Source organism: Melopsittacus undulatus, chromosome 1 (genome assembly GCF_012275295.1).
Source record: "Melopsittacus undulatus isolate bMelUnd1 chromosome 1, bMelUnd1.mat.Z, whole genome shotgun sequence".
NCBI classification, from domain to species: Eukaryota; Metazoa; Chordata; class Aves; order Psittaciformes; family Psittaculidae; genus Melopsittacus; species Melopsittacus undulatus.
The window spans coordinates 98,137,983-98,159,594 of NC_047527.1; the positions used below are offsets into that span (position 1 = coordinate 98,137,983).

At 50.4% G+C, this 21,612-nt stretch overlaps 2 protein-coding genes across 3 annotated transcripts in view; one reads left to right on the plus strand and one right to left on the minus strand.

Annotated features, from left to right (window-relative positions):
* The window catches only part of SETD2 (SET domain containing 2, histone lysine methyltransferase), a 63,295-nt gene extending 45,852 nt beyond the window's left edge, over positions 1-17,443 (plus strand). Inside the window, exons 13-21 of one of the 2 annotated variants that reach the window (XM_034065590.1) lie at positions 3,991-4,039; positions 4,583-4,766; positions 8,426-9,101; positions 10,114-10,248; positions 10,866-11,005; positions 11,663-11,774; positions 15,961-16,041; positions 16,164-16,265; positions 17,057-17,443. In XM_034065590.1, coding sequence (XP_033921481.1) covers positions 3,991-4,039; positions 4,583-4,766; positions 8,426-9,101; positions 10,114-10,248; positions 10,866-11,005; positions 11,663-11,774; positions 15,961-16,041; positions 16,164-16,265; positions 17,057-17,218 — 1,641 coding nt within the window. In that variant the 3' untranslated portion in view covers positions 17,219-17,443. The remainder of the gene's footprint in view (positions 1-3,990; positions 4,040-4,582; positions 4,767-8,425; positions 9,102-10,113; positions 10,249-10,865; positions 11,006-11,662; positions 11,775-15,960; positions 16,042-16,163; positions 16,266-17,056) is intronic. The other variant, XM_034065597.1, reaches the window with a different exon arrangement.
* A 1,228-nt stretch (positions 17,444-18,671) lies between these two features.
* LOC106023336 (tumor necrosis factor receptor superfamily member 16-like) lies at positions 18,672-21,575 on the minus strand. Its single transcript, XM_031044579.2, has 6 exons — positions 21,422-21,575; positions 20,551-20,680; positions 20,371-20,481; positions 20,064-20,214; positions 19,837-19,982; positions 18,672-19,069 (listed from the first exon to the last, which is right to left on the minus strand). Exons 1-6 carry the CDS (start codon positions 21,482-21,484, stop codon positions 18,765-18,767), a joined length of 906 nt encoding a protein of 301 aa, XP_030900439.2. The 5' UTR covers positions 21,485-21,575; the 3' UTR covers positions 18,672-18,764.
* Between the last annotated feature and the right edge of the window lie 37 nt (positions 21,576-21,612).

Below are 21,612 nucleotides of genomic sequence, written 5' to 3' on the forward strand. Positions count from 1 at the left end.
TTCTGCTGCAGCCAAAGCAATGCATGACTGGAGCGAACAGTGGTGTGTTTGTCAAATCCACTTACCGCAGAGTGGCCCCTGTCCTTGTTCTGTTCCCATTAACCCTTTTTGTCACTATTTTCCCATTGCACATCTTCCTATTTAATGGGACAAATCTCTTAGGAGCTGAGAAATGTACTCCAGCTTAGCTCTTCGTTACACTTGCCTGCTGCCTTGTCCTTTAGCTGTCCTGGCTGGTTCATCCATCGTGGAATCTCAGAATCATAGAATGGTTTGGATTGTAAAGGACCTTCAAAGCTCATCCAGTTCCAACCCCCTGCCAAGGGCAGGAACAACTTCCAGTTCACACTGTCCCACCTCTCCAGCCTGTCCAGGCCCCTCTGGGTGACATCCCTTCCTTCCAGCATGTCATCTGCACCACACAGCTCAGTGTTGTCTGCAAACCTGCTGAGGGTGCACTTTGATCCCACTGTCCATGTTACGCCGTGATGTCTCCTCATCACCCCATCTTCCCTGCTGATGGGACCAGCTCTCAGGCCAGACGTGGGGTGTTTTTTGAGCATGCTGCTCTGTGGTGTGTCCAAGAATTAGCTTTTTGAAGGTGATGAGAGAGAGAAATAAATACAGAAAACCTGTTGTTTGTGGGTGATTTGGGTCTGCAGAAGCTGCCCCCGTGGTCTGCTCCTTCTCGCACAAGCCAACTGTCCCTGCCACTGGACGGCAAGTAAATAACATTATATTGGCTTTATTATCCCAACTGGGTCTTTGTGCATCCCTCCCCACCTCAAACAGTGAGCTGCTGCCTTCTTTGCATTTAGTTAAAAACTCACTAGATTTGGGTCTTTTGATCCATAGCAAACATGTAAATAAATAAGTAACAATTTAAAAAGGGCATGTTTACAGGCTCTCATCACAGCATATGTATCTGCAGCTGCTTCAGACTGGACGTGTTTGCTGTGCTGTGTTCGTACGCCGTGAAAAAGCAAAATGAGTATTTAAAAAACTAAAAATCTTGGCTAAACTAACTTGTTTTCTGTAACCATCATCACCACTTTTGAAGTGGTTTTGTCTTGTGAACAAAGACCACAGCGGGGTGTCTTATACTTTCATTTATTTCACCAAAGGAAAGCGTAGTTTCTTAGTCCACAGGGTGCATTTTTCCCTAACACATTAAGAGGGGCATTCTCAAACCTGGGATCTCTGGTTAACTCCTGTGCTGGAGGTGGACACATATAAGCTAGTGAGGGATGCAGTCAGGTGCAGCTGGGCAACCCAGCAGAGACACCAATCAATTAATTTAATAAATCATTTAATTTCCAATAAGCTGTAAAAATCAATGGGGATTTTATGTAGAAGATAAACAATATTATATGGTTGAGAGTCAAGCTGGGGTAAAGCTTTGTGTGTCTGACTGTCTGGAAGCTTTAAATACGCAGCTAGAAGCAGCCTTCATTCACTCCTCCAATAGCATTTCAGTACATCTTTCTCTCCTCTCTGCCTCATCCATGACCCAAATTAAGGGATATTTATATTTATATTATATATTAGGTGCTCAGCATTTTTCCCATGAGGTGCAGTCAGTGAATGTGGCATCACATGGAGTATGAAAAATTTCATACTGCTTGGAAGGTCTGATGGTCATGGACTTGAGGAGTTGACATTGCTGAGGTTTTGGCTTTGGGAGAGTCAGTTAATTTAGATGCTGAAAGATCACAAATGCTACAAATCATGAGTATCTGCCTGAGTGTGTTTTAACAGTGCTGGGGGTGGGATATAGCGCAAACGAGGATCAAAACCAGGCAGCGGCTTGGTGGCCCAGCAAAGGCTGGGTTTGGGGCTCTTGAAGGTGCACAGGTGCATTGGGTGTGCATCACAGAATCATAGAGTAGGGAGGGTTGGAAAGGACCTTAGGATCATCCAGTTCCAACCCCCCTGCCATGGCCAGGGTCACACTAAACCATGTCACCCAAGATTCCATTCAATCTGGCCTTGAACACTGCCAGGGATGGAGCATTCACAACCTCCCTGAGCAACCCATTCCAGTACCTCACCACCCTCACAATAAAGAATTTCTTCTTTATATCCAGTCTAAACTTCCCCTGTTTTAAGTTTTAACCTGTTACCCCTTGTCCTATCACTACAGTCCCTAATGAAGGGTCCCTCCCCAGCATCTGTATAGGCCCCCTTCAGATACTGGAAGGCTGCTATGAGGTCTCCACGCAGCCTTCTCTTCTCCAGGCTGAACAGCCCTAACTTTCTCAGCCTGTCTTCATATGGGAGGTGCTCCAGTCCCCTGATCATCCTCGTGGCCTCCTCTGCACTTGTTCCAACAGTTCCATGTCCTTTTTATGTTGAGGACACCAGAACTGCACACAATACTCCAAGTGAGGTCTCACGAGAGCAGAGTAGAGGGGCAGGATCACCTCCTTTGACCTGCTGGTCACGCTCCTTTTGATGCAGCCCAGGATACGGTTGGCTTTCTGGCCTGTGAGTGCACACTGAAGCTGGCTCGTGTTCATTTTCTCATCAACCAGCACCCCCAAGTCCTTCTCCACAGGGCTGCTCTGAATCTCTGCCCAACCTGTAGCTGTGCCTGGGATTGCTCTGACCCAGGTGTAGGACCTTGCACTTGGCATGATTAAACTTCATGAGGTTGGCATCAGCCCACCTCACAAGTGTGTCAAGGTCCCTCTGGATGGCATTCCTTCCCTCCAGCGTATCAACAGAACCACACAGCTTGGTGTCATTGGCAAACTTGCCCTGCTTTGCTTTAGGCCCTCAGTGCTCATGAGCATGCAGGTTAGGGTCTCAACAGCTCCCCATTCCTGCCCCTGTCCCTGTGGATCTGCTGCCCTGTAGCTGAAGGGGTCGTGGCTTGGATTGAGCTAGTTGGGCATGACATCATGCTGGTGGTGCAGAAAGAAGAGGATTTCCAGGGAAAGGAGAGCACTAGCAACACCTCTGCATCCCGCACCTCTGCTCCGGGCTCTGCTTATCCCATTTTCTTACTTCTGCCTCTTTTGATCTATGTCAAACATGTAAATAAATAAGAACAATTTAAAAAGGGCCTATTTATGGGCTCCTAGTCCCTCTTGGCACTGGAATAGCCCGCAGTACACACAGTAGCATATTTGTAGATGCTTCAAACTGCAGGTGTTCACAGTGTTGTGTTCAGGCTCCATGGAATAAGTATTTTCTTAAAATTAGAATCTTGACTGAAATTATTTTTAACTTTCAGCAGCACTTTTGAAGTGGTTTTATCTTGTGAGCAAACCACAATGGGATTTATTGTACTTCCATTTTTTTCACCAAAGGAAAATGTATTTTCTTAGGCCAAAATGTGAGGCTTGATACTTTTTTCTCAGATACATGTACACGTGTATTTTTCTTAGCTAAAAGGTGGCTATAAAAAACATCCAGGCACATGGGGGGCTGCTTAAGGGATGTGAAAAGTGAGTTTCTTTGGTAGGTTATCTGGGATATGCTTCTTCCATGCATTTTCCCCATGCCTGATGCTCAGGCATGATTTTCTTGGATAGAAAAATGCTGCTTTTCCTTGACAGAAGAAAGAACCATAAAATCACAGAATTGTTTGGGTTGGAAGGGACCTTAAAGCCCATCCAGTTCCAACCCCCTGCCACAGGCAGGGACACCTTCCACTAGATCAGGGTGCTCAAAAGTTGAGTCCAGCCTGGCCTTGAACACTGCCAGGGATGGGGCAGCCACAGCTTCCAGTCCAACTGAAACCATTCCATTCTATGATTTATCAAACAAAAAATGCTGATCAGAGGCAATATATAGAAAGCACCATAATGATTTACTTAAAACCAGAACTTTGTGTCAAGAAACACGATTTTACTGTTTGTTTTAAAATGATAATTGAATTGTTAAATTATTAGTGCTGTGTTGCGATTCTTGCAGCCCTGTAGATATTGGGGTTGTTCTTGTGAGTAGCTGTGTTGCTGACCCTGCTTGTTGTTTGCTTTGCAGGAGGTGTACCGCATCCCGAAGAAGAGTCAAGCAGAAAAGGAGAGCAGTGGTATGTATTCACATTTTGCTGTGTATCACTATGAAACTACTTAATTTTCCTGGTCTGGGATGTCAAGAGATGTTCTGCCTGTGTGTTCCTTCTCCTTGAAAACAGTTTCTTTAAATAGGAAAGATAATCTTAGCAGTGGGTGTTGGGAAATGTAGCCCTGAGGCTGATACGGGGCAGTCTGTAACTTGTTTGAATGGAGACTCTGTTGACTACTGCTCTGTTGTTTGGGGAATTCCTGTTGGACACAAGAAGAAAAATTTTCACCATGAGAACAATCAGCCATTGGAATACCCTCTCCAGGGAAGTGGTGACTCCCCAGCATTGGACTCTGTTAAGATTGGGCTTTACATGCTGCTGGCCATCTAGTCCAGGTTATGCTTTGCCTAGAAAATTTGGACCAGATGATCCTTGCAGTCCCTTCCAACCTGGGATCCTAGAATCCTATGATTCTGTGACTAACAGAAGCCACTGAAACTGCAGGAAGAAGGAGCTAGAAATACTCTGTATTACAACAATTCTCTCAATTTTATCCGTGTTCTCCAGCAGCTGACCGTGGGAGAGAGACAGCTGGCCCCAAGGACCAGACGCCTGCCCCGAAGAACCCCATCCTGAGCAGAGAGCGGGATCCTGAGAGGCAGAGCCAGAGTAAAGAGAAGAAGAGACGGAGGGACTCGATGTCCCCTCCATCCTCAGCGTATGAGCGAGGAACAAAGAGGCCGGAGGACAGGCAAGTTGTCTGGCAGCAGTGGTGGCAGGGCTGAGACTGAGACTGGGAGTGTTGGATCTGTGATAGTCCTGGGTCAGAACACTGGGAAGAATGGACCTGGTGATCTCTGGAAACACCCAGGATGGGTTAGGGAATTTGTTGCCTGGAGGAATCCTGTGTGCATAGTGAGATGCGTTCCCTGGCTTCTTGCTGTTAGATATCCTTTCCTCTTGGATAACCTTTGTCTTCAGGCATGTTCTGGGAATTAGATGGATGTTGACAGGAGTTACAAGAACAAGGGATGTAGCCCCCCTAATGCAAAGAGGTCTTCTGAATCCGTCAAAACACATTCCCTTTTACATCCCCTCTCTTGAGTATGTTTGGGGATTATTCTGGACTTGAGCTTAGAAGAAGCCTATGCATGTAGACAAGCTATCAGTGCACAAGTCAAAGAGGATATCTAAACCAAAACAACTTCTTTGACCAAATTAATATCCTCCAAAATCAGTGAATACAAGGGAAGTGACCCAGGTAGATGGAATCTTGCTGTTTCCATATCTCCTGCCTTCCCCTGGCATCATGATACACTGGCTGGAAAGCCAACTCTTAAGTTGTAAAGACCTTGCAGTGACCAGCAGGTCGATGGAGGGGATTCTCCACCTCTGTTTTGCTCTGATGAGATCCCCCCTGCAGTCCTACATCTGGCTCTGGGGCCGCAACACAAGAAGGCTGGGGAGCTGTTGCAGTAAGTCCAAAGGAGGCCACAGAGATGCTCCTAAGCATCAATACCTCTGCTATGGAGACAGGCTGAGAGGACTGGGCTTGGCCAGTCTGGAGAAGGCTCTGGGGAGAACTTAGAGCAGCTTCAAGTGCTTAAAGGGGCTGACAGGAAAGCTGGAGAGGGGCTTTCGGCAAGGGCCTTAATAACAGGACAAGGGGGAAGGGGGAATGGCTTTAAACTGGTGGAGGGGAGACTGAGATGAGATGTGAGGAAGAAGTTCTTCTCTGTGAGGGTGGTGAGGCCCTGGCACAGGTTGCCCAGAGAAGCTGTGGCTGCCCCATCCCTGGCAGTGTTCAAGGCCAGGTTGGATGGGGCTTGGAGCAACCTGGTCCCATGGAAGGTGTCCCTGCCTGTGGCAGGGGGTTGGAACTGGATGTTGGTTCCCTTCTGACCCAAACCACTTGAGGATTCTGTGATTTTTACTTTGTGTTTCTTTTTTGTGGGTACTCCGTTGCCTCATGGACTCCCACCTACCCTGCAAGTGATGGATACAAGGGAATGTGGGGACTTCAGATTTGTTTACATCTTATTACAAAATGGCTTTTTAAGCACAGGTTGTCTAGGGAAGGCAGACACAAAGTCTGGAAGCTCCAGTGAAAGTGTAATACATTTTAAATTGCAGTGCACACAGATGTTGAATATAAAGTAGAAAATAAAAGTAACCATTTTGTGTTGTGTTAACCTGAATTGTGCCCTTCTATGTTAAATACTTCTGCTAACCAGGTCTGGTGGGATGGGATTTAGAAGAGTAAGAGCTAGATAACTGAAATACAGACACCTTTTGTCTTGGTGAGTTGGCCAGTTCAAGGAACAAGCAATAAGAGTAAATATTTTTAGCTATTAGCTGTTCTCCCAGATCTTAAGTGAGAATCAGGTTGGTTCAGTGACCCTGGCAGCCACCCAAAGCTCCTTTTCCTGTAGGTTCAGACCATTGCTTGTAGAACACCTGAGCCTGTGCTGGCTCCCAGGGTTATTCCCTAGGGCTCCAGGAGCATTTGGCTGGGCAGAGCCAAACCCTCCTGAGGCCAGAGGAATGACAGAGGTGGCATTTGTGGCAGGCTGGCCCAAGGCTATGCATGAATTAGCATCTGCTTGTTAGCAGATACCCATTCTCCTCCCTCAAAAGTTGCTTCTTAAGAGAAGGAAAGCATTTCATGTCTTGCGTTACAGGAAGACCTCAAATCATGTTAAAGGCAGTAAGAATACCAAAGAATTTCCTTTAACGAAGTCAGTTTTCTGCTGTCCCTTGTAAATAGGATCTAAAGCCACTTAGTAATTAGGGAACAATTGGTGGTGAGTCAGCCAGATGAGGAAACTTTTGTCCTCTTACTGAGCTGTGCTGGGAAAGTTTAAAACATCTGGGTTAAAAAAATGGGATGTAAATCTATACTACTGTAATTAGGCATTTGGAGGATGGAAACATCACTGATGTCTGGGGATGGAAATGGAGCTGAGTAACAGCAGTCTGTCAAGAGGTATGAAGAAGAATGGAATAAATAGTGTATTTTTTTGTTACTCTAAATAGAGCAACCTCTTTGGTGGGGAAGGAGTTGCCCACTCTGGCTCTTCCCTCCTGTGGCCATGTCCTTGTTGACGAGCGGTGCTCACAGGCAGAAGGATCTGGGTGTTGGCATCCTTCTCCCTGCTCGACTGTCCCCTTTGTGTTTGTTCCATGAAGGGTTTAATAAGACAAAATAATAGGTGAAGAGAGGAATAAATACCTGCGTGTCACTGGTGTGCTCAGTACTAAACCAACCCAAACAATTCTGCGATTCTAAGCCCTCAGTTTTCTTCTGCCCATCCCTTCACGCCGGCTGCTTCTCGTGTAAACTCTCCAGGCAGTGCCAGGAAATGCTGTAATTATTGAAATCGAACCCTTCACATCAGTAAGGTTCACATTAACGGATCCTTGAAGCTACTCTGGGAACACGAGGAAACATCTTAAGTGTATGTGTTGGTAGCAATGTGCTTTTGATATGTAAATGGAACACATGAACGTTGAGTGACTGTAAAGACAGTATGCTGGATGCTTTGTAGAATCCATTATATTAGGGCTGCAAATCATTTTTGCTTGTAAGCCCTGTTTTACCACGCTCATAACTTCTCAAAATACCCACCTTTGATCTGAAGTTTTCCTTGGTTGAGGTCTGATCAAAGTCCTTAGGCTTTTTTCTTTAACTCCTTGGAAAAATCCCTGCAGCTGCTCTGCATCTTGGGAGGAAAATTCTTATTTGTAAAAAAGAATTAAAAAAAACCCATTTCATTATTTTTTAAGCTGGATCTGTGGTCTAGTAAATATCATACTCTAACCAGAAATGTGCTATTTGTTCTTCACAAACATGCCTGTGTCTGCAGCTCCATTGTGGTCCTTAAATAAGAAAGATGGGAGTTGCAGGTGCTGTGGTGTAATCTACCTTCTGTTCGGAGAGCCTCTTCCAAAACCTTCTGTGTTGGTCCTGCCCTGGGAAACTGTGGCAGAGGGTATCCAGCACAGACACTCAGCCCTTTTGGGAGGCATCCTGCTTATTCTACCCCCTCCTCAGGTTTCCTCTTAGCCCTGGAGATGTTACCTCCCCTCTCCGGGTATCTCAGTGCTGCCTGGCCAGTCCCTCAGACAACTTCTGCTGCATCTTTGCATCTCTGTTAGCTTCAGCACCAACCTAAGTTGATAAATCTGGTGCAACCTAGCTCATCTTCTGCCCTGGCTCCTTGCTTGATGAGTTGCTATGTATGGTTGGTCAAGCAGCTGAAAACAAATGTATGCTTTTAGCAATTGATGTTTCTCTTGGGCGTTTGGTCTCCCCCAGGTCTGCCACTGTCAGTGGTGGCCCTTTTGCTGCTGGAGTCCTGGGCCTGCAGTTTTCTGGGGGTCTCACAAAGCCTTTTCTGTCCCTCCCAGGTATGACACACCAGCGTCTTCGAAGAAGAAAGTCCGGCTTAAGGATCGCAACAAGCTGTCTACGGAGGAGCGCAGGAAGCTGTTCGAGCAGGAGGTTGCCCAGCGGGAAGCCCAGAAACAGCAACAGCAACTACAAAACCTGGGAATGACGTCCCCCCTGCCCTACGACTCCATGGGCTACAGCACGCCTCACCACAGCTTTATTGGCTACCCACCTGGCTACCCCATGCAAGCCTACGTAGATCCCAGCAACCCCAATGCTGGCAAGGTGCTGCTGCCCACACCCACCATGGATTCCATGTGCTCACCAGCGGCGTACGAGCACCCACAGACTTTGGTTGGGCACACGGTGGAACCAACCCTCACTACTTCTCAGCCGGTACCAGTAGTCCAACATGTAGCAACAACGATGGAGGTTACAACTCCGCAGTATGTAGCACAAAGCGATACCGTGGTCCATCAAGAACCCAATGTGGCCGTCCTGCCTGTGGCCACGTCAGGACCAGTGCAGAGCCAGAGCTATGGGGTCTGGGATTCCAGCCAGCAGACTGTAGCTGTCCAACAGCAGTACTCGCCAGCCCAGTCCCAACCAGCCATATATTACCAAGGACAGACTTGTCAGACAGTTTATGGTGTGACATCCCCCTACTCGCAGACGACCCCACCTATTGTGCAGGTAATTTCCATTTCAGGCAAGGCCTGCAAAACAAAGGGTACCATCCTGCAGCCAGGAAAAACACCGTTTCCTCACTCTTTGCTAGTGCTCTTTAGAGCACCCTGCTTTGTGCTGATACTAAGCTGCAGTAGCACTTGTCACATAACTTCCCATCTAAGAGTATGAGAAAAGCACATTTGGGTATTTTTTCATGTACAAACATCATAGATTCATAAAAACACAGAATCACAGAATGGTTTGGGTTGGAAGGGACCTTAAAGCTCATCCAGTTCCAACCCCCTGCCATGGGCAGGGACACCATCCACTAGACCAGGTTGCTAAAAGCCCTGTCCAGTGTGGCCTTGAACAATTCGAGGGATGTGGGATCCATTATATCTATATTGGATATATATATATAATATATATTTTATATAATATATAGTTGTTAGGGTCAAGTAGGAGTTTATGTCTTGTTGAGATCTTTTTTAATCTGTTTATAAAAGGTATGTTTGTTTCTTTTTGATTGATGATTCTGGTGAACGGATATTTCTGGGTAAGAGCTACTACTGTCACTGACCAGGTATGCAGTAGAACATGGAGTGTGAGCTCGCCTTCTGTTGGCTTTTGGAAGTGGGGTCTGGAGCTGCCAGCTCTTGTATGACTTAAACCAAGCAAAATACCCAACAGATCAACCTTCTTTATCAGTTTTCTCTGGATTACATGTCCTCTTCCATCAGGCTCAGCCTGGAGCTCCAAATTGCCATGCTAAAGTGCTTTATCCTTCTGCTTTTTCTTCACAAACAAGTGTCTTGTCAATGCCTAATTCTTCCTAAAATCAAGATGTAGGCAATTATATGACTCTGGGATACTTGATTTGACTTGGATGTTATCTTCCAGTAGTCCTCGAGGACTGTTAACCCTCTTCTTGCTTTCACTATTTGATTTCCAGCAAGGGAAGCTGTACTGTGTCCTTCAAAAAGGGGTTTTGTTTGGTAAAGCAAGCTGATTGATGGTTCCCCATGCTCCTTTTCAGAGTTACGCCCAGCCAGGTCTCCAGTACATTCAAGGCCAACAGATTTACACAGCTCATCCGCAGGGAGTCATAGTGCAGCCACCAACAGCAGTAACAACCATTGTCGCAGCTGGGCAGCCTCAGCCCATCCAGCAGGTAGGGCTCGGAGGGTCAAAAGGGATGGGGAACGTTGATCTACATCTGCTTTGGTCTTGCTTTGGGAGTCATGTAGAGCTATGGTTCCCCATAGCTTCTGGATGCTGTGAAGGCAGTGGTGGTACCAGCCAGAGGAGTTTCCCATATGGCAGCATGCTGGTACTCTTTGGGATGGTGTCCTCCAGGCTGAATGTGGGCATCAGACACATTACTGGGGGCTTTGAGCACAGATCTTGTTGTGTTCAGGCTTTCTTTCAGCACATCAGGAGAAGGCTGTGTATGGGTGGGCATGTGGAAGTTCCATGACCTGTTTTTTGATGCTGAAACACCTCAATCAGAACTGGTAGTCCTGACATCCACCACAGAGAATTTAAGAACACAGGTAGCAAGTGGCTGTTATTACAAGCTCAGGATGTGTTCAAGTGGGTACTTGGGTTATTTGATGAAGAACTAGGGGGAGATACTGTCCTCACTGCTTCTTGGGCAAGCACTAGTGTTGTTCTTAAGGTTTACCTTCGACAAGGTCTTTGTTGTGGTGGAAAGAGATGTCAGGGCTGCTCTGACCTCTTTCATGATCACTCATGTTTTACTCTTTGCCCCTTTTGTGCTATTCTTAGCCAGAGCTTGTGGTGACCAATAACCTCCTGGACTTGCCTCCACCGTCTCCTCCAAAACCCAAAACGATTGTCCTCCCACCCAACTGGAAAACAGCCAGAGATCCAGAGGGGAAGATCTACTACTACCATGTGGTAACAAGGTAAGCGTGATTACAAGGTGAGCACGATAACAAGGTGAGTGTGATGGTGGCTTCAGGGTTGGAGGATATTTCTGCAGAAATGGTGCTTCATGTGTGCAGGCAGCCAAATAGAGCTCTTGTATGTTTTAGCCTCTTCTAGTGTATGCCTGAGCTTCCTGGCATCCACTCATCCATCCTTTCAAACTCCTGCTCATTCCTGTGGCCTTTCTCATGATCTTTGGTCTGTGTCTGTTCCACAGTGAGATACCTGTGGCTGTACATTTGGCTTGAGTTGCCAAGGGCTGACCCTCGCTCTGCAAGAAAGCATTCCGCAGGGTCTCTGCTGTGATGTCTCCTATCTTTCAGTGCTAGAATTGCCAACTTTCTCTATTTCCTGCCTGTGATGAACTTTCCTTGATTCCACATTAAGTGTCACCAGTAATACAAAATAGTGCAAATTCCCTTTTGAAGTTCTTGCTTGGCTTTACCTTTCTCCAGCTTAGAAGCCTGCTCAACTTATCATTAATAGCAAAACGGGGCCATGTGTTACACCCATGTTAAAGAGTTTTGATGACTGATGGAGATCAGATGTCCCAGTTGATGGGACAATCAATAAGCAGGTACCAGTTACCTTAAAGAGGGTGACGGTGGTCTGTCTGTCTGTCTGTCTTCCTCCAGGCAAACCCAGTGGGATCCTCCTACCTGGGACAGCCCAGGGGATGATGCCAGCCTTGAACATGAAGCTGAAATGGACCTTGGGACCCCAACTTATGACGAAAACCCCATGAAGGTAAGTGCAGGGTCAGGAAGGAGAAACTTGGAATTAGATATCTTTGGCAGACCATGGAGACAGTCCTGTGCTGTGGAGCAGGAGCAGCAAATGCTGGGGCTGTTGCTGAGGTTGGGTCAGCATTACACATACCCCACCAGCATTCCCTGCTCAGCAGGAAAAGGAGCTAATAGTCACAGCACCTCAAGGATCCATAAATGTGTGAGTGTCCTGGGAGGGCTGGGGCTTGATAGATCCTTTGGGCGAGCTTTGGCCTTAGTAGTGTGCAGCAACCCTACGCTGCCCTGCTCTGACTAAAGCCTCCTTTCATTGTGCTCAGGAAGGGCATTAACACCTGACCTTGTGCAGCTTTTTGAGTGCCCCAGATGACTCGGGCTGAGAGAACAACAAATATTCTTCATTAGCCTGTTTTCTACAGCACGTTTTGCTTCTGTGGGAAGGGTTTGCCCTGTGCTTGCCTTGAGTTGATCATGGTTTATCTGCACTTGTTGCTTCTGGGTTTGGGTTACAGATTGCTGTTGAAGGATGTCAGCATGCAAAGCGACACATGAGATCCTTTTAGTCAGAGACCTTCATTTTAGGCTTTAAGGCAAGGTTTTCTTCATAGCTGTAAATTGCATCCGCATGGAAGGATGTGCTGCTCTAGCTGTACAAGCTAAAACATAGTGGTGTGGACCAGCCTGGAAATACTGGGGAACTTCCTCGGGATGCAGAGAAGAAGTTTGGGCTCTTCTGTGTGAGAAAGGAGAGTTGTTCTACAGCTTTGCAGCTTGGGAGTCTTTTTCCTATGGACTGTAGAGGATCTCAGCAGTGCCTGTAGCTGCAGAGCGAGCAAGGAAAGATGCTTCTGTAAGTGCAGGCAGGTGTTTATGTGCCAGATTCAGAACTTTAGAGGTAAAAAAGGTGCTGAGGAGTACGGCAGTGCTTGAAGAGCTTCACCTTGGGGGAGATGTGAGCTGGCTGCTTCTGCCAGGAGTTTTTTTGCTGCTCACTCAAACCCCAAAATCCCTGATTTCCGGTGCAAAACTTCTTTGAAGCCATCAATACCTTGTTCCTAGATTAAGATGGACTGCAAAGCATTGGCTGACCTCACGGTGATGTGGTTCTTACTCAGTGTAGAGCTTTAAATCTTGTTTCTTCTCAGCCAGGATGGCCTGAAGGTTGGGTTTTTCCCACTCATGGAAATAACGTTGAATTCCCCCATGGTCACAGCTCGCTCACTGCCGCCTCCGTAACAGTGCTTCCACCCTGAAATCACAACCACATTCCCAGGATTTTTTTACACGCCTCCTCCTCATCCCACACCTCTTCCATGAGGGATTAAACCCACCAGCATCATGGCTCCAGCCATCTGACAGCTGCTGCTGCTATTCCTGGTGTCCCCCGGCCGCATGGCACCGGCAAAATCCTTGCAGTGGTGGTGCCTGGGGTATTTTATTTCCTCCGGAGGCCTCTTCCGAGCATCATCTGCTCCCTTCTTGATACCCTCCAAGCCCCGACATTGCCATGCCTGGTGTCAGTGGTGGGTGACACGTGCTGGTATAAGGGCTTTGATGGAAAGGCACAAGAGGTGTGTGAAGCCACGCTCACTGGTTTCCTTAAAGCGTGTTTTGAACCCTGTTTTTTCCCTTGGAAAAGTTGTTTCCTGAGAGGGGGCCCCAACGGAGCACTCAGGGAGGCTGACAGTAACACAGGGCTGGAAAAAAAAAGATGGAAAAAGCCCAGATTTATTGCATGGGTGTGTTAGTGTCTCTCTGCTCATTTGTTTCTTGCTCTTCTCCCACCATGGCTGGTTTTTCCCAGGGTTTCTCCCACTGATGGTGGTTTTGCAGGCTCGTTTTTCCCTAACATTTTTGCTGGCTTCTCCATCCCCAGCTTTCATCCCAAGCAGTGCTAATCAATGTGAATACCACAATTCTGGGGGCTTTCTCTGTGTTGTAGTTTTCCTAGCGAGCAGCATGGCAGTGGAGTAGGGGGATGCTTTGGAGGGCCACTGTGGTCATGTCCACAGAGGCTGAAGTCCTTTGATAAGCTCAGTCTCACTGATACCAAACTGACCCCCGCATAGAAAATCACTCCTCCTTTGTGCTTTCTTAGGGGAATTGAGAGAAACTGGGGTGTGCTGGAGATGCTGGGGAGATGCAGAAGGGCCTGGTGACGGAGAAGGTCCCAGGGATGGTGAAGGTCTTGGTGATGGAAGGTGGCAGGGCTTGATGAGGCCGCCACTGTGCTGGTGCCGGAGCCGGTGCCATGCCGGGAGCCAGCAGGGAGCCATCTGCTCCCCATCACTGGCCTTTTGATGTTGCTTCCCGAGCCCCGGGGCAGGGAGCGAGGAGCTTTGATGTGCAGCCAGCCCAGAGACACACCAGTGCTTGCTCAGGACAGCCCTGGGCAGTAAAACCTCCCTGTCAAGGGTTGATTTAAACCCCGCAGTGGTTTGCTCACAGGATTCTGCAGCTCTGCCCTCCAGCCTCAGCCAGGCACGTCTTTGGGATTTTTTGAAAGGGATGGGATGACTGGATCCTGCTTTTTTTCAGTGTTAAGTACTTTAAAAAACTGGTGTTTTTCAGTTAAAAGAAGCACTGAGCCACCCCAAAGAGCACATCTCCCCCAGCTTTTCAAGCCTTTAACAAGCCGTTTTTCTGCCTCCATCTTTAAAATCCAAGTCATGATAACCTGCCATGCACAAACCTCTCCTGAAAAACAGCACCAGAGAGATCCTGCTTCCCATTTTCTTAGAAGCTGAGGAGGTCGCAGGGCTGGAAGGCAAAGCCCACAGGGCTGGACATGTGTGGGTGCTCGTTGGGATGCAGCTGCTGTAATGTCTACTCCATTAATGCAGGCAGCAAATTAAACCAGCTATGTCTGTGTTCTGTGGGATTAGTACTTAGGGGAACAGTCAGAAATCCCTGTAAAATTCACCTTTACCCTTCCGTGATTGTAGCTAAGGAGAGGTGGTAGATGTGCCATCCCTGGAGACGTTCAAAGCCAGACTGGCTGTGGCTCTAGGTAACTCATGCAGTTGTCACTGCAGGAGGGTTGGACTAGATGACCTCTGAAGGTCCCTTCCAACACAAACCATTCCATGATTCTAAAATCCACTGTAAATCCTCGCTGGCAGAGTCCCAACCACTGCAGTGCTTTCAGCATGAGGTTCTACTGGGTGTGCTTGCATGCCCACTCCAGTGGGGATGGTTCTGCTGGAGCCATGGCCTTGGTTAACGGGATGAATACATGTTGCTCCATCAGCCCCCAGAGGGGGGTTAGAACAGTTTTCCCCTCACCTGGGTGTGCCCCCAAACATCCCTGCTCCCCAGGACCAGCTCACACCTTTTTTTTCCAGCTTCTTTTCCCAAAGAAAACAAGGGTGAGGAGTGGGCCCTGCGTCTCCCAGGGGGCTGTGCTCCCAGCCCAGCAGTGTGGCTGGAGCGTGCTGGGAAGAGTGCTGGGACTGGGCTGAGGAGCACTCTGGGTGCGCTGGCACCAGGTTGGAGAGCGTCCCAGGATCAGGCTGGGAAGTGTGCTGGTTTTGGGCTGGAGCACTGATCTAGGAAGCATGCCAGGATCAGGGTGGGGAGTGCACCAGCACTGGGCTGGGAAGCTCATGGGGAGCAGGCTGGGAACCATGCCTGGATTGAGGTAAGGAGCATGCCAGCATCCGGCAGGGAAGTACACTGGCACTGAGCTGGGAAGCATGTCAGGACTGCGCTAGGGAAGCACACTGGGACTTGGCTGGGAAGCTCACCAGGAGCAGACTGGGAAGCGTGCCTGGATTGAGCTGGAGAGCATGTGAGCATTGGGCTGGGAAGCTCACCAGGATGGGGCTGGGAATTTTGTTGGGAATAGACTTGGAAGTGTGCTTGGACTGGGGTGGAGAGCATGCCGGCAGTGGGCTGGGAAGCTCACCGGGACCAGGCTTGGAAGAATGCCTGGACTGGGCTAAAGAGAATGCTGCTGGGAAGCATGCTGGGACCAGGCTGGGAAGTCTACCAGAACCAGGAGCAATGCATCTTGGCGTTGGGAGAGAAGTTCACTGGGACAAGGCAGGGAAGTGTGCACTGCCTGCCTGACTGTGGGGCAGGGCTGGGCAGGAGGATTACTGTGCTCAAGGTGGAGACAGGGATGGGTGATCCTGCCTCTCTCCGGGCAGCATCGAGCGTCCGCTTCTTCCTCCCCTCCATTCTAGTCTTCCAAGAAGCCCAAGACAGCAGAAGCAGACACATCGAGTGAGCTGGCCAAGAAGAGCAAGGAGGTGTTCAGGAAAGAAGTGAGTATCCCCAGTGCCAGGGGGGTCTGTCACCATCCAGGGGGTCACTGGGTCCTTGGGGCCACGTTGCCCTGGGGCTGGTGAGCGCGGGCAGGGCCAGATCCTGTTCTCCTCTGGCGCAGATGTCGCAGTTCATCGTGCAGTGCCTGAACCCGTACCGCAAACCCGACTGCAAGGTGGGGCGCATCACCACCACCGAGGACTTCAAACATCTGGCACGCAAGGTGGGGACACACGTGGGGATGGCCCCTTCATCCCTGGGGCGGCTCTGTCACCCCTTCTGCCACACAGCCAGGAGGATAGGGGAAGGAACATGGTGGTTTGGGGGAATCGGTTGATGTCTGCAGAATAATGGGGAGTGTTGGAGGGGGAAATAGGTAGAGTTTGGGGAATAATAGGAAGTATTTCGGGAATATTTGTGGGGAAACCAGCAAGTATTTGGGAATAATAGGAAATATTAGGGGAATATTTTGGGAATAATCGGAAATGCTTCAGGAATATTGGAGTATTTGATGAAAATAGCAAATATTCGGGTAATATTTAGGGAATATTGGGGGAATATTTAGGAAAAGGTAGAAAATATTAGGGGGACAGTAGGAAATACTTAGGCAATATTGGGGATATGTGGGGATATTGGGGATATTTGGGGAAAAAATGGGGAATGATGGGAAATATTTAGGGAATATTTAGGGGAAATAGATACTTCCAATAATAGCAAATATTTGGGGAATACTTGGGAAAGTCTCAAGTATTTGGGAAATAATAGCAAAATAGCTTGGGGAATAGCTGAGGACTAATAGCCAATATTTGAGGAGTAACAGGAAATACATGGGGAATATTGGGCAATAATAGGAAATGTTTAGGGAATAATAGCAAATATTAGGGGAATAATAGTGAATAGTTGGGGAATAATAGCAGAATGTAGGGGATGGTAACAAAACAGCTTAGGGACTCCCCAGGACGTGGTTTATCGGGAATAATGGTGGATATTCCCTGCCCACCCGCTCCCCTGCAGCTGACTCACGGAGTCATGAACAAGGAGCTGAAATACTGCAAGAACCCGGAGGACCTGGAGTGCAACGAGAACGTGAAACACAAGACGAAGGAGTACATCAAGAAGTACATGCAGAAGTTCGGGGCCATCTACAAACCCAAAGAGGACACGGACCTGGAGTAAGCTCTGCCTCGGCCGTGCCGAGCCCCGAGAGACCCCGATTCCACCAGGATTCACCCCGTTAAACACCAACCTGTGAATTTCCTCCTTTCATTTTGCTTTGGTTTTCATCAGAGAAAGGAAATAAACTGGGTTCCCTGCGGCGGGAGCGGTTTGTGCTGCCATCGGGCGCACCACCAACCTCTGTATTATATTTTAACCTATATGTGAATATATGGATAATTTTTCCTTTTGTTTTTCCCTTTCTTTCCCCCCCCCTGCTTCTAGCCCCGGAGGTGCCGATCCCACGGGAACACTTTGTAAGGATAGTTTGGGGGTTTCTTACTTCTTGGCTTTTTATTTCGTTTCTTGGTTGGTTCCTCGGTTTTCCTTTTGGTTCCGCGAGGTTTCATCTCTTCTCCTTGTAAATAGTGCGGAGCGGGGCTGCCCCCGGGTTTGCGGCAGGCCTCGCGCTATGTTGATAAGATTGATTTTACTGCTTCAATCATTTTACTTTATCCAATTTTTACGGAACTTTTTATGTAAAAAAAAAAAAAAAAGGAAAAAAAGGAAAAAAAATTAAATAAAAAGAAAAAATGACAAAAAATCAACACCGGCCCCGGACCCAAAAGAGGTTTGGCATGGCCGGGGCTTGGGGGGGATCCTACCAGTGGCACTGGTAGGGAAATGGGTGGTCTGTCCCCCCTCGCTCTTAGACCCCCCCCATCAGCATTAGCATCCCTATGGGGGGAACGGGGTGGGGTTTTGGGGTCACCCAGCTCAGGGCAGGGGTGCCCATAAGTGTTTTGGGGCTGAAGTGGCTCTTTTCTATCACGCAGTGTCCCCCAGTGCCACTCCTGAGGTGTTTGGTGGTGGTGTCCCCCTCACTGCCACCCACCCACCTGCTGTCCTTATGGGGACAGGTGTAGGACATGTGGGGGGACACATAGACAGCTGGGGACACACAGCTTGGGGACACATGAATGCTTGATTGTGGTGACACACGCTTGTGGGGACACAAAGGCATTGGGGGGGACACATCCCAGGGGCATGTGCCTGTGGGAGACACACAGAAACTTGAGGATACATGGATGCTCGAGAACACACATGGACACCTGAGGGGCATACATCCCTTGGAGATGCACTTGTGGGGACACATGGACAGCTGAGGACACATGTAATGGGAACAGGCACTGGTGGGGACACACAGACACCCAGGGACAATCAGAAGCTTGAGGACACATCCTACTGACACGTTTGTGGGGACACCTGGACACCAGGGGACACGTGAGCACCCGAAAGGACACATCCCATGGACACGCGCTTGTGGGGACACACGGACACTGAGGACACCCATCCTGGTGACACACAAGTGACACATTTAATGTGCCCATGCAAGGACCAGCCGCATCCCCCATCTCCCCCCCTCCACCACCACCCACAGCCACCATCTCGGTGCCACCATCCCTGTCCCCATCACACCCCCAACACCCCTAGAAAAGTACAAAACCCACTCATAGAAACCCCCAACGAGCTCTGGCAGATGTCACCGGTGCCCCGGTGTCCCTGGTCACACAGCAGAGGTGGCGTCCCCGGGTCCCACCAGGCGCCGTACCGCATCCTGCCTGCCGATGGCACCCAGCGCCTGGCACAGGCTCTCCAGCGTGGCCCCCTCGGTGCTGGCCCAGGCGCTGAGCAGGGTGCGGGTGGGAGCCCGGCCCCGGCCGAAGGTGCCGATGGCGTCGGGGCCGAAGCCCAGGCGTGCGGCCAGGCTGCGCCAGTCCCCGCCGGGACCGCCGCTCTCCAGCAGCCGCTCCAGCTCCTCCTGGCGCTGCGGCGGCACGGCGCTGAACGGGTGCCCCTCGGGGTAGGGGGCTGCGGGGGAGCGAGGGGCAGAGCTGGCACCTCAAATCCCTGCCCAGCACCCAGAGCCGTTTCCGTGCTGGGGGTGCCACCAGCTCCCGGGAGGGAGATGTACTGGGGTGCTCCCCATGGCATGGATGCTACACAACCCCATCTGGGTGCTATCTGGGATATGGGTGCTCCTCAGTTCCCATTTTGGTGCTCCCCAGCTCCGTCTGGGTGCTCCCCAAGCCATGGATGCTGCACAAGCTCATCTGGGTGTTACCCAGGACACAGGTGCTCCCCACCTCCACTTGGGTGCTCTCTGACCTCATCTGAGTGCTAATCAACCCCATCTTGGTCCTTCACAGGGCATACACCCCATCAGAATGCTCACTAGAGTACAGGTGTATCCCAGCCCCACCTGGGTGCTCCTTGGGGTGTGAGTGCCCCCCAAAACCTGTGCAGATGCTCCCAAAGTATGGATGTTCTCTGGGGCATGGGTGCTCCCCAACCCACACAGGTGAACCCCAAGGTAGGGATGCTTCCCAATCCCACATGGGTGCTCCCTGGGGTTTAGGTGCACCACAACCCCATAAGGGTGCTCCACAGGCCATGGTGGCACCCCAAACCCATATGGATGCTCCCTGGGCCAAGGCGGTGCTCCCAGCAGCATCCCAACACCATCCAGATGCTCCCTGGGTGCAGAAGCACCCTGACCCCCAACCCACCCATGGTGTTCCCCAACCCCTTCCCAATGGCACTGGGGGACAGACGCTCTGTGGATGGTGAGTGCTCACCCTTGCCGGGCTGGTGGGGCTCCTGCAGGCTGTGGGTGTCGAGGAAGACCCCGCTGTCGCTGTGCAGCTTCTCCCCCTCGGGGCACGTCCCCACGTCCCCTGCCCGCGCCTTAGCCAGCTGCTGCTTCTGCCTGCATGTGCGCCAGCTGCCCGCAGCCAGGGGAGGTCACCAGGGACGCCGGGGTCTTGCTCCCCCTGTCTTTGTCCCCTGTGCCCCCCAAACCTACCACTTGAAGGCCACGTAGGCCAGGAGCCCCACCACGACGGCGGCCAGGAGGGAGCAGTACACGGGGATGATGTCCTCACCGCTGCCCTCGGGAGGTGGCAACACAAGCTCAGGGGTGGCAGGCGAGGGGCCCCCCGTCACCAGCTCCTCATCTGTGGGGTTCGGATGGAGGCCCCCAAAAGGTCAGGGGAGCTCCGTTTGCGCAGCCGCTGCCCCAGTGTGCCCTTCAGGGGGAAACTGAGGCACGGCCACCCCATTCTGGCACACACACACACACACAGAGCAGGGGGTACCCGGGTGTCACTCACGGGTGCAGAGGGTGTCGCGGGCAGGGGTGCAGGGCCTCGCAGGCAGCAGCGGGCAGGGGGTGCAGGGCAGGCAGGGCTCCTCCGCGCTGCTCACGGCAGAGAAGGTCCGGTCTGGGGGGGGAGAGGGTGCAGGTGGGTGCTGGGGTGGGTTGGGGTGCGGGGGGGCCGCCGGGTACTCACTGTGCGCGCAGGGCTGGCAGCGGGTGTCAGCGTGGCCGCAGGGCTCCGAGACACCGAACCCGGGGGGGCAGGGGGTGCAGCACCCCCCCGCCGCCGTCCGCCTCCCGCACTCCTCGCTGCGAACCGGAACCTACGTGGGGGGGGGGGGCATCAGGATCTGCCCCCTTCCTGCCCCGGGTTGGGGCGAACCAGGAGCCCCCCAGGAGCCCTCCCAAACCGCCGCTGTGCTCCCCAGCCCGGGGTGGGGTCCTGGGGCATCCTGTGGCCCACTCGGGATGGGGAGTAAAGGGGTGCTGGGGGGTGGGGGTCACGGCTACCACTGCTTGGGAAGAGGGGGAAGATAAAATAGACCGGACTGGGGCGAAGAACTGAGGAGTAAGTAAAAAAGATACATAGAAAGAAAGAGTAAGTGGAAATAATGGGTTTGGAAAATCACGTGAAAAGAATAATGAAAAAAGAAAAGTAAATAGCCACGTAAAAAATAAAAAGAATCGTGAAATAGAATAGATTGAGGTGAACTAAAAAGAAAGAAAACAAAACAAGATGAAATAAAGGGAAATTAAGTGATACGGGATGAAATAAAACAAAATAAAAATAAAATTAAACCAGGTAAAATAGATTGAAATAAAGTGAAAGAAAATAAAATAGGTTGAAATAAAGTAAAAGAAAATAAAAAGAAATTAAATAAACTAAACTCAAACGAACAAAACTAAAATAAACCCAAATAAAGTCAAACAAACCAATAAGAAACACAACGAAAGGGAAGTGGAACGGGGCACCGCCGGGTCCCGGAGCGGTACCGGAGGGTCCCGTCCCGTCCCGCACCGCTCCGGTCCCGGTCCGATCCCATCCCACCCAGTCCCACCCGCACCGAGCAGAGCAGCAGCAGCAGCAGCAGCACCGGCCCCGGCAGCACCGCCCGGCCCCGCCGCATCGCGGAGACCGGCCCCGGGGGCTCCGAACCGCTCCGATCCGCTCCGCCTCGGTTCGGCTCCGCTCGGCTCGCTCCGGTCCGGCTCGGCAGGGCTGGGCGCGGCTCCCCCCTCCCGACCGGGCCGGGCG

Excerpts from the sequence above, each read along its gene's own strand:
- LOC106023336 (XM_031044579.2), bottom strand. The coding sequence starts at position 21,484 with ATGCGGCGGGGCCGGGCGGTGCTGCCGGGGCCGGTGCTGCTGCTGCTG. Across the intron at positions 19,983-20,063 it reads GCCTACGTGGCCTTCAAGTG|CTGGCGCACATGCAGGCAGA; the intron begins GTAGGTTTGGGG and ends GGCTGCGGGCAG. Across the intron at positions 19,070-19,836 it reads GCCCCACCAGCCCGGCAAGG|CCCCCTACCCCGAGGGGCAC; the intron begins GTGAGCACTCAC and ends GCTCCCCCGCAG.